The 18,275-nt window shown below is 47.7% G+C and overlaps 1 protein-coding gene across 6 annotated transcripts in view; it reads right to left on the bottom strand.

The window, feature by feature from the left end:
• The window catches only part of ANK1 (ankyrin 1), a 412,403-nt gene that overhangs the window by 60,031 nt on the left and 334,097 nt on the right, over nt 1–18,275 (bottom strand). For all 6 annotated transcript variants that reach the window (XM_075346407.1, XM_075346412.1, XM_075346408.1 and 3 more), the window contains 3 exons: nt 17,900–18,019; nt 10,728–10,812; nt 3,940–4,014 (listed from right to left, as the gene is read on the bottom strand). In XM_075346407.1, the coding sequence (XP_075202522.1) occupies nt 3,940–4,014; nt 10,728–10,812; nt 17,900–18,019 (280 nt within the window). The remainder of the gene's footprint in view (nt 1–3,939; nt 4,015–10,727; nt 10,813–17,899; nt 18,020–18,275) is intronic.

The following is an 18,275-nucleotide window of genomic DNA, read 5'->3' as shown; positions in this document are numbered from 1 at the left end:
GTGCGCAGCATGGGGGATGTAGCACGATGGGGGGTGCGCAGCATGGGGGATGGAGCACGATGGGGAGTGCGCAGCATGGAGGATGGAGCACGATGGGGAGTGCGCAGCATGGAGGATGGAGCACGATGGGGAGTGCGCAGCATGGGGGATGGAGCACGATGGGGGGTGCGCAGCATGGGGGATGTAGCACGATGGGGAGTGCGCAGCATGGCGGATGGAGCACGATGGGGGGTGCGCAGCATGGGGGATGTAGCACGATGGGGGGTGCGCAGCATGGGGGATGGAGCATGATGGGGAGTGCGCAGCATGGAGGATGGAGCACGATGGGGAGTGCGCAGCATGGAGGATGGAGCACGATGGGGAGTGCGCAGCATGGGGGATGGAGCACGATGGGGGGTGCGCAGCATGGGGGATGGAGCACGATGGGGAATGCGCAGCATAGGGGATGGGGCACGATGGGGGGTGCGCAGCATGGGGGATGGAGCACGATGGGGGGTGCGCAGCATGGGGGATGGAGCATGATGGGGAGTGCGCAGCATGGAGGATGGAGCACGATGGGGAGTGCGCAGCATGGAGGATGGAGCACGATGGGGAGTGCGCAGCATGGGGGATGGAGCACGATGGGGGGTGCGCAGCATGGGGGATGGAGCACGATGAGGAATGCGCAGCATAGGGGATGGGGCACGATGGGGGGTGCGCAGCATGGGGGATGGAGCACGATGGGAGGTGCACACCTCCCCCCAACACACACACACACACACACACAGGGAACCACAAACACCGCCATACACAGACACCCACACACACAGACAACGCTGCACACACACAACACCCAACACACAAACACCGCGGCATACATAAATATACGCACATACCGCACAACACACACATTGCACAAAACATACCTCCCCCCAAAACACACCACACCCACACAAACCGCGCAACACACACACACACACAACGCGACAGACACACAGCGCTCCAGAACCAACGCAACACACATACAACACCGCTCTCACCCCCCGCCACACCCAGACAACACCCAGAACATGTACAGCGCCCTACACAAACACTTGATAACTACACACAACAACATCTATATATATACATATATATATATATATATATATATATATATATATATATATATATATCTATATCTATATCTATAACAAAAATCATACATGAACTACACAATACGTAAATTCTAGAATACCCGATGCGTAGAATCGGGCCACCTTCTAGTACTGTATATAAGAGCCCACTGGTAGTGGCTGCAGCTTATAGTCACCAAATCTGGTGACCGGTTCGCTTTAATCATCTTTTTACAAAACCATTGGAAAAACGCTCAACAAATTACTGTAAAAACGGCACAAAAATTCCCCCCAAAACCATCAGAGATTCCTGAAGCGTCTTCTGCTTGAAAAATTTGGTGGGTATGCCTGAGTTTAAAAGACATTGTATGCACAAAGTATTTTTGAAGGGGTTTGGGAACAGAAAGTGGGCAGAAACTCCATGTTTTTGAGAGTTGAGGTTCTGAGGAGAACTTAGTGAAGTTTTCCCTCAATTTATGCTCGAAAAATGCAACAAAAAGACTATAAACAATGGGTATTGTTGATATTGAGGGTTTTTTTTTAGATTATTTAAGCAGGAAGTTTCTAAAAACCAAGAAGAGTTTAAAAACTTTGAGTTTATGCTCCAAAAACTACCTGAAAAAAACAAAAATGACAAAGCAAAGCTGTTTGCGGTAGACACCCACATCATAAATTTCCGCCACTGCATTTACACTGTGTGCAGAATTATTAGGCAAATGAGCATTTTGATCACATGATAATTTTTATACATGTCCTACTCCAAGCTGTATAGGCTGAGAGCCAACTACCAATTAAGTAAATCAGGTGATGTGCATCTCTGTAATGAGGAGGGGTGCGGTGTAATGACATCAACACCCTATATAAGGTGTGCTTAATTATTAGGCAACTTCCTTTCCTTTGGCAAAATGGGTCAGAAGAGAGATTTGACAGGCTCTGAAAAGTCCAAAATTGTGAGCTGTCTTGCAGAGGGATGCAGCAGTCTTGAAATTGCCAAACGTTTGAAGCGTGATCACCGAACAATCAAGTGTTTCATGGCAAATAGCCAACAGGGTTGCAAGAAGCGTGTTGGGCAAAAAAAGCGCAAAATAACTGCCCATGAATTGAGGAAAATCAAGTGTGAAGCTGCCAAGATGCCATTTGCCACCAGTTTGGCCATATTTCAGAGCTGCAACGTTACTGGAGTATCAAAAAGCACAAGGTGTGCCATACTCAGGGACATGGCCAAGGTAAGGAAGGCTGAAAAACCACCACCTTTGAACAAGAAACATAAGATAAAACGTCAAGACTGGGCCAAGAAATATCTTAAGAATGATTTTCAAAGGTTTTATGGACTGATGAAATGAGAGTGACTCTTGATGGGCCAGATGGATGGGCCAGAGGCTGGATCAGTAAAGGGCAGAGAGCTCCACTCCGACTGAGACGCCAGCAAGGTGGAGGTGGGGTACTGGTATGGGCTGGTATCATCAAAGAGGAACTTGTGGGACCTTTTCGGGTTGTGGATGGAGTGAAGCTCAACTCCCAGACCTACTGCCAGTTTCTGGAAGACAACTTCTTCAAGCAGTGGTACAGGAAGAAGTCGGTATCGTTCAACAAAAAAGATGATTTTTATGCAGGACAATGCTCCATCACATGCATCAAACTACTCCACAGCGTGGCTGGCCAGTAAAGGTCTAAAAGATGAAAAATAATGACATGGCCCCCTTATTCACCTGATCTGAACCCCATAGAGAACCTGTGGTCCCTCATAAAATGTAAGATCTACAGGGAGCGAAAACAGTACACCTCTTGGAACAGTGTCTGGAGGCTGTGGTGGCTGCTGCACGCAATGTTGATCGTAAACAGATCAAGCAACTGACAGAATCTATGGATGGTCGGCTGCTGAGTGTCATCAGAAAGAAAGGTGGCTATATTGGTCGCTAATTTTTGGGGGTTTTGTTTTTACATGTCAGAAATGTTTATTTCTAAATTTTGTGCAGTTATATTGGTTTACCTGGTGAAAATAAACAAGTGAGATGGGAATATATTTGGTTTTTATTAAGTTGCCTAATAATTCTGCACAGTAATAGTTACCTGCACAATCAGATATCCTCCTAAGATAGCCAAATCTAAAAAAAACCACTCCAACTTCGAAAAGTATTAAGCTTTGATATTTATGAGTCTTTTGGGTTGATTGAGAACATAGTTGTTGATCAATAATAAAGAAAATCCTCTAAAATACAACTTGCCTAATAATTCTGCACACGGTGTATATTATTGGCTACACATGTGAAGGTAAGCGACTCTATATGATGAATGCGACTGGTACTAGATGAATGATGCACAAAAAATTACCATAAAGCAAAAACGTGTTTAGGAAGGTATGACATAACAGAAAATAAAGCAATGTGGCAATACTGGTACATCGAGAGAATATTCTGCCACTATAATTTGCTAGTAAAACCTTGATAAAAAGGGCAGCTTCATGGTAATGCTATAAATAAAAGCACGTAATAATATCCTTAGTAATATGCATCTTGTAGTGCCCCTTATGGCCAATAGGGGGGGATCTTTGATCATATTCTAAAATACTGCTGGCGCTATCTTTATGCTATAGCAGGTGTAAAAGTGCACAAAAATAGAAAAAAAAAATCAAAATGCTGAACCTAGCATAGGAATACACAGTAAGTGATATGGATATGGGTTTTTTTCCTCTGTTCCAATGACAAGGACACCGAGACAATATGCTTAGTCTGTTGATTAATTATTTGTGTACAGAACAGATGCTGCCACCTCAATGATGTATTACGGGGTGTCTTATAATTAGCATGAAGGACATAAGTCTTCCAGTGTCGGTGTGTAAGCTCACCAGCCCAGCTTAGACCCAGGTGCTCAGATATAACGGCCATCTTCATGTCAAAACGGTCTGTGCCACTGAGAGAGCCTGGGGAGACAGGGAAAATGGGGTGATATAGGAGGGCACAACAATAAGAAGAAATGAAATGAGAGGCACAGAGTAGTACATTTCATTAAAAAGTGAAAAACAAGAGGGGAGAAAATACATTGTAAAATGGAAATGTGTGTAAGAACAGAGTAAGATTGAGAGTACTACAGAGTAAAGGGGGCTTTAAACGCTGTGACATCGCTAGCGATCTCGTTAGCGATGTAACACGCTAGATCGCACATACGATTTGCCGAGATCGCACATGTGACCAGCGTTACAAAACATGACCTATGTGTGATCTCGGCAAATCTTATCTGCGATCTGGTGTGTCACATCGCTAACGAGATCGCTAGCAATGTCGCAGCGTGTAAAGCACCCTTTAGAGTGTAAGAACAGAATAACAATGTGTGTGCAGAGTAAAAGTGGAAGAACAGAGTAACAGTGTAAGTACAGAGTGAAAGACTGTAAGAACAGAGTAACTGTGCATACAGAGTAAAAGACTGTAAGAACAGAGTAACTGTGCATACAGAGTAAAAGTGGAAGAACAGAGTAACAGTGTAAGTACAGAGTGAAAGACTGTAAGAACAGAGTAACTGTGCATACAGAGTAAAAGACTGGAAGAACAGAGTAACAGTGTACGTACAGAGTAAGAGAGTATAAGAACAAAGTAAGAGTGTGAGTAAAGACTAAGAGAGTGTGAGTACAGAGTAAGCATGTGAATACAGATTAGGAGACCGTAGGAAGGGTATGAGAGTGTAAAAACAGATTAACAGTGTGAGCACAGAGTACAAGAGTGTGAGAACAGAGTACAAGTGTGAGAACAGAGTACAAGTGTGAGAACAGAGTACAAGTGTGAGAACAGAGTACAAGTGTGAGAACAGAGTACAAGTGTGAGAACAGAGTATGAGAGTGTGAATACAGCGTAAAAGTGTGAGAACAGAGTAAAGGGTACTTTATATGCTACGACATCGCTAGCGATCTCATTAGCGATGTGAAATTCTAGATCGCAAGTGCGATCTTTAGAGATCGCACATACGCGATCGCACTTGCGCTCTAGAATTTCACATCGCTAATGAGATCGCTAGCGATGTCGCAGCATGTAAAGTAGCCTTAAGAGTGTGAGTACAGAGTAAGAGAGTGTGAGTACAGAGTAAGAGAGTGTGAGTACAGAGTAAGAGAGTGAATACAGAGTAAGAGTGTGAGTACAGAGTAAGAGAGTGTGAGAACAGAGTAAGAGTGTGAGAACAGAGTAAGAGTGTGAGTACAGAGTAAGAGTGTGAGTACAGAGTAAGAGTGTGAGTACAGAGTAAGAGAGTGTGAGAACAGAGTAAGAGAGTGTGAGAAGAGATGAGGATAGCCCATCAAAATTTGTGTCCCCAAGATACCCTTTGAGATCCTAAGGTAATAAGAAGGGCAGGGTAAAAGAATGAAAGGACTGCGAGAAGAGAGTGGGAATTTTGAAAAGATGGGATATCAGAAAACACAGGGAAGATATAAGAAACAACGATTAACTGTAATAAGTAAGTGATAGACAGGAAAAAGAAAGTCACAGAGTATTGTAAGATGACAGTGACAGGGCACTGTGCGAGCACAATACAGTGGACTATAAGAAGAGCGAAAAGAGATTGTGAGACAACATTAAGAAGGACTGAGATGAAAGTAACAGTGTGCCATGAAAGGACAGAGACAGGACAGCAAAAAGGCCTCTGAAAAGACAGTAAGAGCGGACTGTGAGAGGACAGAGGAAGGTACTGTGAGAGGACAGAGGAAGGGACTGTGAGAGGAAAGAGGAAGGGACTGTGAGAGGACAGAGGAAGGGACAGTGAGAGGACAGAGGAAGGGACTGTGAGAGGACAGAGGAAGGGACTGTGAGAAGACAGAGGAAGGGACTGTGAGAGGACAGAGGAAGGGACTGTGAGAGGACAGAGGAAGGGACTGTGAGAGGACAGAGGAAGGGACTGTGAGAGGACAGAGGAAGGGACTGTGAGAGGACAGAGGAAGGGACTGTGAGAGGACAGAGGAAGGGACTGTGAGAAGACAGAGGAAGGGACTGTGAGAGGACAGAGGAAGGGACTGTGAGAGGACAGAGGAAGGGACTGTGAGAGGACAGAGGAAGGGACTATGAGAGGACAGAGGAAGGGACTGTGAGAGGAAAGCAAGATGAGACTGAGAGTAAAGGAAGGAGATACTGTGAATGGATAGTAGAAGGGCTGGGACTGTGTGCGGATAGTGAGAGGGGATAGGTCACCACAAATGGACTGTAATAGAACAGAATATGGGCATTGTGAGAGGAAATTTAGAGGTCCCCTGTGAGAGGACATAGAGTGGACTGTAGGAGGACATTACAGGGGGACTGTGAGAGAAAAAAACAAGAAGACTGTGAGAGAGAAAAAAGAACAAAGGGACTCTGAAAGGACACCACAAGGGGATTTTGAGAGGAAAGCACGAGGGGACTGTGAAACAGAAAAAGGGACAGGTTAAATAGACTGTAAAATATCAAAATATAGGAGAACACGGGGACTGTGAGAGGAAAGAACACGGGGACTGTGAAAGGAAAGAACACGGGGACTGTGAGAGGAAATAACACGGGGGCCGTGAGAGGAAAGAACGCGGGGACTGTGAGAGGAAGGAACGTGGGGACTGTGAGAGGAAAGAACACGGAGACTGTGACAGGAAAGAACACGGGGACTGTGACAGGAAAAAACACGGGGACTGTGAGAGGAAAGAACACGGCGACTGTGACAAGAAAAAAGACGGGGACTGTGACAGGAAAGAACACGGCGACTGTGACAAGAAAAAAGACGGGGACTGTGAGAGGAAAAAAGATAGGGACTGTGAGAGGAAAAAATACGGGGACTGCGAGAGGGAAGAACACAGGGAATGTGAGAGGAAAGAACACGGGGACTGTGAGAGGAAAAAACACGGGGACCGTGAGAGGAAAAAAACACTGGGACTGAGACAGGAAAGAACATGGGGACTGTGAGAGGAAAGAACACAGGGACTGTGACAGGAAAGAATGCAGGGACCATAACAGAACAGAATAAAAAGAATATGAGAAGACAGAATAAGGGAACTGTGGAAGCAAAGCAAGATGCAAGAGTAAAGGAAGGGGGTACTATGAGAGGACAGTAAAAAGGACTGTTTAAATATAGTAAGAGTGGACTGTGAGAGGTCAATACAAGGCAACTGTGAGAACAGAATAAGGGGACTGTGAGAGGACACTACAAAGGGAGTGTGAGAGGACAGAAAAAGGGGGCTGTGAGAGGACTGAACAAGGGGGCTGTGAAAGGACACTACATGGGGACTGTGAGAGGACACTATGTAGGAACTGTGAGATGACACTACGTGGGAACTGTTAGAGGATACTTCAAGGGACTGTGAGAGAACAGGACAAGGGTATTATGAGAGAACAGATGAAGGGGCCTGCGAGATATCAGTACAAGGGAAAGTAAGAGGAAAGCAATATGGGACTGTGAGAGCACAGTACAAGGTGACTGTAAGAGGACAAGACAAGAAGACTGTAAGAGGAAAGCAAGAGGGGAATATGATAGGACAGAACAAGGGGACTGTAAGCGGACAGAAAGGGGACTGTGAGAGGACAGTACAAAGGGACTATGAGAGGCTAGAAAGAGGAGACTGTGACGGGACAGGGCAAGGTGACTATGAGACAAGAGAACAAGGTAGCTTTGAGACATTAGTGAAAGGGGACTGTAAGAGAAAAACAAGAGGAGACTGTGAGAGGAGAAAACAAGGGGCCTATGAGAGGACACTACAAAGAGACTGAAAGAGGAGAGAACAAGGGTACTGAGAGCGGACAGAACAAGGGGACTGAAAGAGGACAGAACAAGGGGACTGTGAGAGGACAGGACAAAGGAACAGAGGACAGAACAAGGGGACTGTGAAATGTCAGTAGAAATGGACTGAAGGAGGAAAGCAAGAGGGTACTGTAATAAGATAGGACATGGGACTGTGAGAGGACAAGGGGACTGTAAGAGGAAAACAAGAGGAGACTGTGAAAGGTCACTACAATGGGACTATGGGAGCACAGAACAAGGGGACTATTAGAGGACAGAACAAGTGGACAGTGACAGGACACTTCAAAGGGACTGTGATAGGACAGAATAAGATGACTGTGAGAGGACAGCACAAGGGGACTGTGAGAGGACAGAATAAGATGACTGTGAGAGGACAGCACAAGGGGACTGTGAGAGGACAGAATAAGATGACTGTGAGAGGACAGCACAAGGGGACTGTGAGAGGACAGCACAAGGGGACTGTGAGAGGACAGCACAAGGGGACTGTGAGAGGACAGCACAAGGGGACTGTGAGAGGACAGCACAAGGGGACTGTGAGAGGACAGCACAAGGGGACTGTGAGAGGACAGCACAAGGGGACTGAGAAAGGATATATTGTACAAAAAAAAATAGAAAAAGTGTCAGTTTAGCTCACCACTGAGATAAATATCCCAGGATCCATTTGCTTTGTCAATCCCACCCACGACATTAACTATTTAAGAGAGTACCCCACACCAAGCTGTCATCATGGACCGATTCTGATAATGATTAATTTCCCCTTTATCACCTTTTTGCTATTCTATCTAGATATTCTGTCTATTCTTGGTGAGCTATATTAATATTTGGGGCCCATAGGTTGTTAACGATGCAACATTACAAAGATGTATGGATCATGAGGCCTTATTTTTAGCTATCGATGCTTGAGGGGGTTGCCTAAAATTAGAAAAACATAGCTGCTTTCTTCCAGAAACAGCGCCACTTCTATCTATGGGCTGTGTCTGGTACTACAATAAGTCAATGAGGGGAGGAAGGGGGCAGGGAAAAATGGAATCCAGCACCAAATTATTTTATATAAAAATCAAAAATTTATTGAGACATATAAGTTAAAAATATGAAAACCGCAAAAGGGGGGAAAGGGGTATCATAATATCCTGACGCGTTTCGGTCAGGAAGTTAAAAAAATGTCCTTATTCATAGGTGATACGGATATTATGATACCCCTTTTCCCCCTTTTGCGGTTTTCATATTTTTAACTTATATGTCTCAATAAATTTTTGATTTTTATATAAAATAATTTGGTGCTGGATTCCATTTTTCCCTGCCCACTTCCTTCCCTCATTGAACTACTGTTGGTTTCAGATCGGGCTATGCTGGAGGATCCGTGCACTGCAAATTTTTCTGGGGACCATATATCCTGGTAAGCTGAAAATACTTTTTTCTGCTCCGGTACTACAACTAGGTTATAAGCATGCTTTACACGCTACAATACATATCTTACGATGTGTCGACGGGGTCACGTCGTAAGTGACGCACATCCGGCATCGTAAGGTACATTGTAGCGTGTGATACCTCCGTGCGATTGAACGTTAAAACGTTCATCGCACGCACGTCGTTCAATTCCTAAAAATTGAACGTGAGGTTGTTCATCGTACCCGGGGTAGCATACATCGCAGTGTGTGACACCCCGGGAACGATGAACAGATCTTACCTGCGTCCTGCGGCTCCCGCCGGCAATGTGGAAGGAAGGACGTGGGCGGGATGTTTACGTCCCGCTCATCTCCGCCCCTCAGCTTCTATTGGCCGGCTGCCGGGTGACGTCGATGTGACGCTGAACGTCCCTCCCACTCCAGGAAGTGGATGTTCGCCGCCCACATCGAGGTCGTATGGAAGGGTAAGGGGTACTTTGCACGTTGCGACATTGCACCTGCGATATTGTTAGGGTCAAATCGAAAGTGACGCACATCCGGCGCCGGTAACGATGTCGCAACATGTAAAGTCTAGGAGAGAAGATGAACGAGCGTGAAACAGTCAAATGTCACGTCGTTCATTTTCATAATGTCGGTGCGTCCGCAGGTACGATGTTGTTTGTCGTTCCTGCAGCTCCACACATCGCTGTGTGTGACACCGCACGAGCGACAAACATCTCCTTACCTGTGTCCGCCGCCCACCGGCAATGCGGAAGGAAGGAGGGGGGCGGGATGTTATGTCCCGCTCATCTCCGCCCCTCCGCTGCTATTGGCCGGCGGCTTAGTGACGTCGTGGTGACGTCGCTGTGACGCCGAACGCACCTCCCCCTTGAAGGAGGGATTCTTCGGCAGTCACAGCGACGTCACCGAGCAGGTATGTGCGTGTGAAGCTGCTGTAGCGATAATGTTCGCTACGGCAGCAATCACAAGAAATCGCATGTGCGACGGGGGCGGGTGCTATAGCGCTCGGCATCGCTAGCATCGGCTAGCGATGTTGCAGCGTGCAGAGTACACCTAAGTGCGTGTGACGGGTAAAAAATCGTTTGTGCGACACGTTCAACAAATTGAACGTGCCGCACATACGATGGGGGCGGTTACGATCGCATACGATATCGTATGCTTAATCGTAACGTGTAAAGCAGGCTTTATATAGGTGAATGGGACAGAATATAGAGAACCTGCATCAGGTGCGACACTGTTTTTAGAGGATAGCAGCCATGTTTTCCCAATGCTAGGTTTAATCTGTGAGTTTTTTCTTTCACAACTTTTGATAAATTTTGAAACATTTCTTCGGAACGTTCCGATCTCATTGGCGTTCATGCAGAGCTCTGGACTGTAATGTCGCCCTATATCCGAGCTCTGACTTTCCTATATCCTATTATTTGACATATATTTTCACCGACAATACACTGAATATGGCCACGGTGCCCGCCTGTTGGTCCCTCTGTCTCACCCCTTGTGCTGTCATTCAGAAGGCTGTACCGCTCTCTTAAAGCAAGTGGGGTCAGCGTCCTCCTCCTGTCCAGGCTGCCTGGGCCCTGTGATAACACAACTTAAGGTTTACACAACTACATTATAGCACAATATGGTGACACTTAGTGTAATGCAGGACAGGACATGGACACGAGCACAGTGCGGGATTTACAAAAATAATAAAAAAAAAAAGAATAAAAAGCACAATAAAACATAACAACACAAGACAAGCGCAAAATAGCAACAACGACAAAGCGGCACAGAACACAGAGTATACACTACACAAGACACAAAAAGCAAAGCCAAAGCTGAATCCAAGACAAAGACCACCGTCTACAAAGGAAAACTGCAAATTAACGTCTCAGCATGGAAATATACACACATGCAAGTCAACAATTCCTCCTTCACGTCGTACTATTGCCAATCCCCCTTCATTGTAATTATTTGCACCCCAAAAACCTCACTTAAAGCCGACTCAGAAGGCAACATAGTCTGCATTTGGGAGACATAATTTTCTGTGATTCCACTCAGTATTTTTCTGTAAAAAAAAACCTACATGACTACTGTCACGATTTATGAATTTCAGAAAGCCTGTGAGTCCCACTGAACCTGTGTCGCCCAGGGAATGGGGTACTCGGTCCCCGGCAGTGCATCACTGGGGAATGTCACTTTGGTGGCCGTTGCCCGGTCCCGTGCCCTGGGGGCTTTTTAAAAGGGGGATATTTACAGGGAAGATTAGAGTCATTAGTGTGGCACCACCTGCGGGTTGCGGTTAGGATGATGGAACCGCCGCTGCTGGGTTGGCTATCCCTAGGGCTGATGGCAATGGCAGCTGTGGTGGTAGGCCCTCCGTAGGTAGCACTGAGCCTGGGAGATGTATGGTGGGAGCGCCGGAATAAGGGAGGCCACACCGGGGTTGTAATTAGCAGTCTCTACTCACTCTTGGACCCTTGGCCGGCTGGTTCAGGTCCCTGTATTTCCAATCCCAGCTTGATGACTCGGTTGCTCTGTCCCCGGCACCCTCAGTGTGTTTTTGGGTCCTCGTAGCTTGAAGCAGTTTGGGGGCCCGACTGTCCCTTATTGTGGCAGTCTCCTCGTCCATACGGCGGTCAGTGTGGACCCTGTAGGGCTGGTCTGTGTCCCGAACCCTGATCCTTGCTTTACTGCTGGTGCCCCCGGATCTGGGGGTCAGTGAGGTCCGTGAAGGTCCCCTCACTGTGCAGGTATTTGTCAGACCGTATAAAACTGACGTCTGACCTAGGGCCCTGTGCCCCGTCGGTGCTCTGGTCTCAGCGGTACTTGGCGACCACTCTCCTGTGCCCCCGGGTCACGGTTGCACGTCCCAGTTCTAGGCAAGTCTTTCCTCTCTCACTCACTACTACCGACTGACTGTTGTCCACTCCCACCAGGTGGTCTAGCCCCCTGGTCTGGCTCCGTCATCTAGGTGGCCATCCCCCTTGTCGTGGAAACTAGGATTTTGATGTGTGTAGGTGTTACTGGCACTGGTGTTCCAGGTCCCAGGGGGTAGGCCCTGCATCCTTGTGATGATGCAGTACCTAGTAGTGCCCTGAGTCCCTGCACATAGATGTAAAGTCAATGAGTCCTGCTATTCGCACCCACATATAGAGAAAACCTCACACTCCTGTGTTCCCAAGTATACGTACAGAAAGCTTGTAAGTTCTTTTCCCCACACCACAAGATAAAGAAAGCCTGTGAGTCCTGTGTCTCCTGCCCACAGAGAAAAAGCCTGTGACGCTTTCTCTTCCTACCCAAAAAAAAGAAAAAGCCTGGGAATCCTGATCTTCCCACCCAAAAAAAAGCCCACAAGTCCTGCTTCCACACCCACAAATAGAAAAAGCCTAAGAGTCCTGCTCTCCTCACCAGAAATAGACAAAGCCTGTGAGTCGTGCTCTCCTCACCAGAAATAGACAAAGCCTGTGAGTCCTGCTCTCCTCACCAGAAATAGACAAAGCCTGTGAGTCCTGCTCTCCTCACCAGAAATAGACAAAGCCTGTGAGTCCTGCTCTCCTCAACAGAAATAGACAAAGTCTGTGAGTCCTGCTCTCCTCACTCGCAAATAGACAAAGCCTGCAAGTCCTGCTCTTCCCACCCACAAATAGAAAAGGCCTGTAAGTCCTGCTCTTCCCACCCACAAATAGAAAAAGCCTATGAGTCCTGGTCTCCTCGACCACAAATAGACAAAGTCTGTGTGTCCTGCTCTCCCCAACCACAAATAGACAAAGCCTGTAAGTCTTGCTCTCCCCAAACACAAATAGAAAACACCTGTGAGTCCTGTTTATCCCAACCACAAATAGAAAAAGCCTATGAGTCCTGTTCTCCCCAATCACAAAAAGAAAAAGCCTGTGAGTCCTGTTCTCCCCAATCACAAATCGAAAAAGCCTGTGAGTCCTGCTCTCTCCAACCACAAATAAAAAATCCTGTGATTCCTGTTCTCCACAATGACAAATTCGAAAAAGCCTGTGAGTCCTGCTCTCCTTAATCATACTAGAAAAAGCCTGTGAGTCCTGCTCTCCTCAACCACAAAAGAAAAAGCCTGTGAGTCCTGCTCTCCCCAATCACAAATCGAAAACGCCTGTGAGTCCTGCTCTTCCCACCCACAAATAGAAAAAGCCTGTGAGTCCTGCTATTCCCAAGCGCAAATAGACAAACCCTGTGAGTCCTATTTATCCCACCCACAAATAGAAAAAGCCTGTGAGTCCTGTTCATCCCACCCATAAACAGAAAAAGCCTGTCAGTTCTGCTTTGCTCAGCAACACATAGATTAAACCTGTGGATCCTGCTACCCCTACCAACACATAGAGAATGTCTGCAAGTCCTACCTCCACATCCAATACATAGAAAAACCTGTGAGTCCTGCTCTCCCCACACACACAGACTGTGAGTCTTGCTCTCCCCACCCACACACAGACTATGAGTCCTGCTCTCCCCACACACAGACTGAGTCCTGCTCTCCCCACCCACAATAACCTGAGTCCTGCCCTCCCCACCCACAATAACCATGAGTCCTGCCCTCCCCACCCACAATAACCGTGAGTCCTGCCCTCCCCACCCACACAGACTGTGAGTCCTGCCCTTCCCACCTACACAGACTGTGAGTCTTGCTCTCCCCACCCACACACAGACTGCGAGTCTTGCTCTCTCCACCCACACACAGACTGTGAGTCCTGCTCTCCCCACACACAGACAGTGAGTCCTGCTCTCCCCACACACAGACTGTGAGTCCTGCTCTCCCCACAGACAGACTGTGAGTTCTGCTCTCCCCACACACAGACTGTGAGTCCTGCTCTCCCCACACACAGACTGTGAGTCCTGCTCTCCCCACACACAGACTGTGAGTCCTGCTCTCCCCACACACAGACTGTGAGTCCTGCTCTCCCCACACACAGACTGTGAGTCCTGCTCTCCCCACACACAGACTGTGAGTCCTGCTCTCCCCACCCACAATAACTGTGAGTCCTGCTCTCCCCACACACAGACTGTGAGTCCTGCTCTCCCCACCCACAATAAATGAGTCCTGCCCTCCCCACCCACAATAACCGTGAGTTCCGCCCTCCCCACACAGACTGTGAGTACTGCCCTTCCCACCCACAATAACCGTGAGTTCCGCCCTCCCCACACAGACTGTAAATCCTGCTCGCTCCACACACACAGACTGTCAGTCTTGCTCTCCCCACATACAGACTGTGAGTCTTGCTCTCCCCACTCACACACAGACTGTGAGTCTTGCTCTCCCCACTCACACACAGACTGTGAATCCTGCTCTCTCCACCCACACAGACCGTGAGTCCTCCTCTCCCCACACACAGACTGTGAGTACTGCTCTCCCAACACACAATAACTGTGAGTTCTGCCCTCCCCACCCACAATAACCATGAGTCCTGCTCTCCCCACCCACAATAACCATGAGTCCTGCCCTCCCCACCCACAATAACCGTGAGTCCTGCCCTTCATACCCACACAGACTGTGAGTCTTGCTCTCCCCACCCACCCACAGACTGTGAGTCTTGCTCTCTCCACCCACACACAGACTGTGAGTCCTGCTCTCCCCACACACAGACTTTGAGTCCTGCTCTCCCCACCCACAATAACCATGAGTCCTGCCCTCCCCACCCACAATAACCGTGAGTCCTGCCCTCCCCACGCACACAGACTGTGAGTCCTGCCCTTCCCACCCACACAGACTGTGAGTCTTGCTCTCCCCACCCACACACAGACTGTGAGTCTTGCTCTCCCCACCCACAATAAATGAGTCCTGCCCTCCCCACCCACAATAACCGTGAGTTCCGCCCTCCCCACACAGACTGTGAGTCCTGCTCTCCCCACATACACAGACTGTGAATCCTGCTCTCCCCACACACACAGACTGTCAGTCTTGCTCTCCCCACATACAGACTGGGAGTCTTGCTCTCCCCACTCACACACAGACTGTGAGTCATATTCTCCCCACTCACAAACAGACTGTGAGTCCTGCTCTCCCCACCCACACACAGACTGTGAGTCTTGCTCTCCCCACTCACACACAGACTGTGAATCCTGTTCTCCCCACCCACACACAGACTGTGAGTTTTGCTCTCCCCACCCTCACATAGACTGTGAGTCCTGCTCTCCCCACACACAGACTGTGAGTCCTCCTCTCCCCACACACAGACTGTGAGTCCTGCTCTCCCCACACACAGACTGTGAGTCCTGCTCTCCCCACACACAGACTGTGAGTCCTGCTCTCCCCACACACAGACTGTGAGTCCTGCTCTCCCCACACACACTGTGAGTCCTGCTCTCCCCACACACAGACTGTGAGTCCTGCTCTCCCTACCCACAATAACTGTGAGTCCTGCCCTCCCCACCCACACAGACTGTGAGTCCTGCTCTCCCCACCCACAATAATCGTGAGTTCCGCCCTCCCCACACAGACTGTGAGTCCTGCCCTTCCCACCCACAATAATTGTGAGTTCCGCCCTCCCCACACAGACTGTGAGTCCTGCCCTTCCCACCCACAATAATTGTGAGTTCCGCCCTCCCCACACAGACTGTGAGTCCTGCTCTCCCCACCCACACACACACTGTGAGTCTTGCTCTCCCCACTCACACACATACTGTGAATCCTGCTCTCCCACCCACAAAGACCGTGAGTCCTGCTCTCCCTACACACAGACTGTGAGTCCTGCTCTCCCCACACACAATAACTGTGAGTCCTGCCCTCCCCACACACAATAACTGTGAGTCCTGCCCTCCCCACACACAATAACCGTGAGTTCCACCCTCCCCACACAGAATGTGAGTCTTGCTCTCCCCACCCACACACAGACTGTGAGTCCTGCTCTCCCCACACACACACAGACTGTGAGTCCTACTCTCTCCACCCACACACAGACTGTGAGTCCTGCTCTCCCCACCCACACACAGACTGTGAGTCCTGCTCTCCCCACCCACACAAAGACTGTGAGTCTTACTCTCCCCACCCACACACAGACTGTGAGTCCTGCTCTCCCCACCCACAAACAGACTGTGAGTCCTGCTCTCCCCACCCACACACAGACTGTGAGTCCTGCTCTCCCCACCCACACAGACTGTGAATCCTGTTCTCCCCACCCACACACAGACTGTGAGTTCTGCTCTCCCCACCCACACATAGACTGTGAGTCCTGCTCTCCCCACACACAGACTGTGAGTCCTGCTCTCCCCACCCACACACAGACTGTGAGTCCTGCTCTCCCCACCCACACACAGACTGTGAGTCCTGCTCTCCCCACCCACACATAGACTGTGAGTCCTCTTTTCTTACCACACACAGACTGTGAGTCCTGCTCTCCCCACCCACACACAGACTGTGAGTCTTGCTCACCCCACCCACACACACAGACTGTGAGTCCTGCTCTCCCCACCCACACACAGACTGTGAGTCCTGCTCTCCCCACCCACACCTAGACTGTGACTCCTCTTTTCTTGCCACACACAGGCTGTGAGTCCTGCTCTCCCCACCCACACACAGACTGTGAGTCCTGCTCTCCCCACCCACACCTAGACTGTGAGTCCTGTTTTCTTACCACACACAGGCTGACTGTGTACTACTCCTTATATATAACCTCATTCCGGAAAATCTATCAATTACTGTTTGTGGGTGGGGGAGAAAGGACTCATGCTTTTCTATATGTGGGTGGGGGAAGATGGACTCCCTGGCTTTCTATTTGACTCCTGGCTTTAGCTTATCACATTTTTACATAAAAAACTGAATGAAATCATAGAAAACTAAATATCTCCAGTTCTGTGTCCTCTATCCTAAGCTGTTTTCAGACATGAAACCTGACAAAGACACGGATTTTACTGTCCTGTATATACAAAGTACATTGGAAAAATGTAGATAAGCCGTCTTTTAGGGAAAAGTGTCTCCTACTTTCCCTCTAATGCAATGCTACTTGGTCAGAATTTGCACTAGGTATATCTGCTGTGGAAATTTAGGACTTGCATATGGATCAGGGGGATCAATAACGCAAATCCAAATTCTCAGAATTTAAGTGTGAAATCAGCATAAAAAATGAGCAAAAAAAACGCTTAAAATAATCCATAGCCATGCACTGCTGGTGGAACATAAGAACGTCAATGAGTGATCTTTACAGTTTTGCAAAACCACTGTCCCCTGGCTGCAGATTGTTTAAAAACAAACTGTGCTTTACTCACCCTCACTTGGTCCAGTGTTGAAGTCCACTGCTGCTCATAGTCTCTGGGATCGCCTGCAGCGCTGATGTCATGTTCCCAATGATGGTCAAAGTTATATCAGACAATGAGATCAGAGGCGGAGGCTCAGCATTGGACCCGGGGAGGGTGAATAAGGCACTTTTTTTTTGTTTGTTTTTAAAAACAATTCCCATGGGGACAGGGATTTTCTGAAACCGAAAAACGCCTATGACTGTAAAGCTGCAAACTATATAACAGGCAGGATATAATGTGTTTTTAACACTTGATAATTTTTTATTACTGTTTTTTCTTTTTTTCTATATTTAATACAGAAAAATGGACTTCACTGTAAAATGATGTAAAAAAGACTCATAACTAGTGAATGTGAATTTATGGCCCGGCGTGTAATAATAGTGTATAGTGTGAAACCATTCAACCTTGCTGATGTGCCGCTCGTACCTGTGTGTACTGTGGCATCGTGACATTCAGATGGCAGAGGACTTGCTGGGACGGCTCATATTTCATAGTTTTGCGCAGGAACGAGAGAGATCCGCATGGTTCCCGGCTGCTGTCCCGGACCTAGGCAAGAACATTTATTATATTTCATTTCCATAAGTCATATCTACTTTATAATTATTACTATTTCTCTCTTTTTCTTAATCTTCTTTCATGAAAACCAATAATAAAAAATTAAATTTTAATATTTGAATACATTTTTGTCGGAATATTTTAGCGTCATTTTGTGGGTTCCTATAGGTTATGCTATAGATACAGTCATATGAAAAAGTTTGGGCACCCCTATTAATGTTAACCTTTTTTCTTTATAACAATTTGG

The sequence above is a fragment of the Anomaloglossus baeobatrachus genome, chromosome 4 (assembly GCF_048569485.1).
Source record: "Anomaloglossus baeobatrachus isolate aAnoBae1 chromosome 4, aAnoBae1.hap1, whole genome shotgun sequence".
Taxonomy (NCBI): Eukaryota; Metazoa; Chordata; class Amphibia; order Anura; family Aromobatidae; genus Anomaloglossus; species Anomaloglossus baeobatrachus.
Note: the sequence above shows the minus strand (reverse complement) of the source record. Positions and strands in the feature narration are given on the sequence as shown.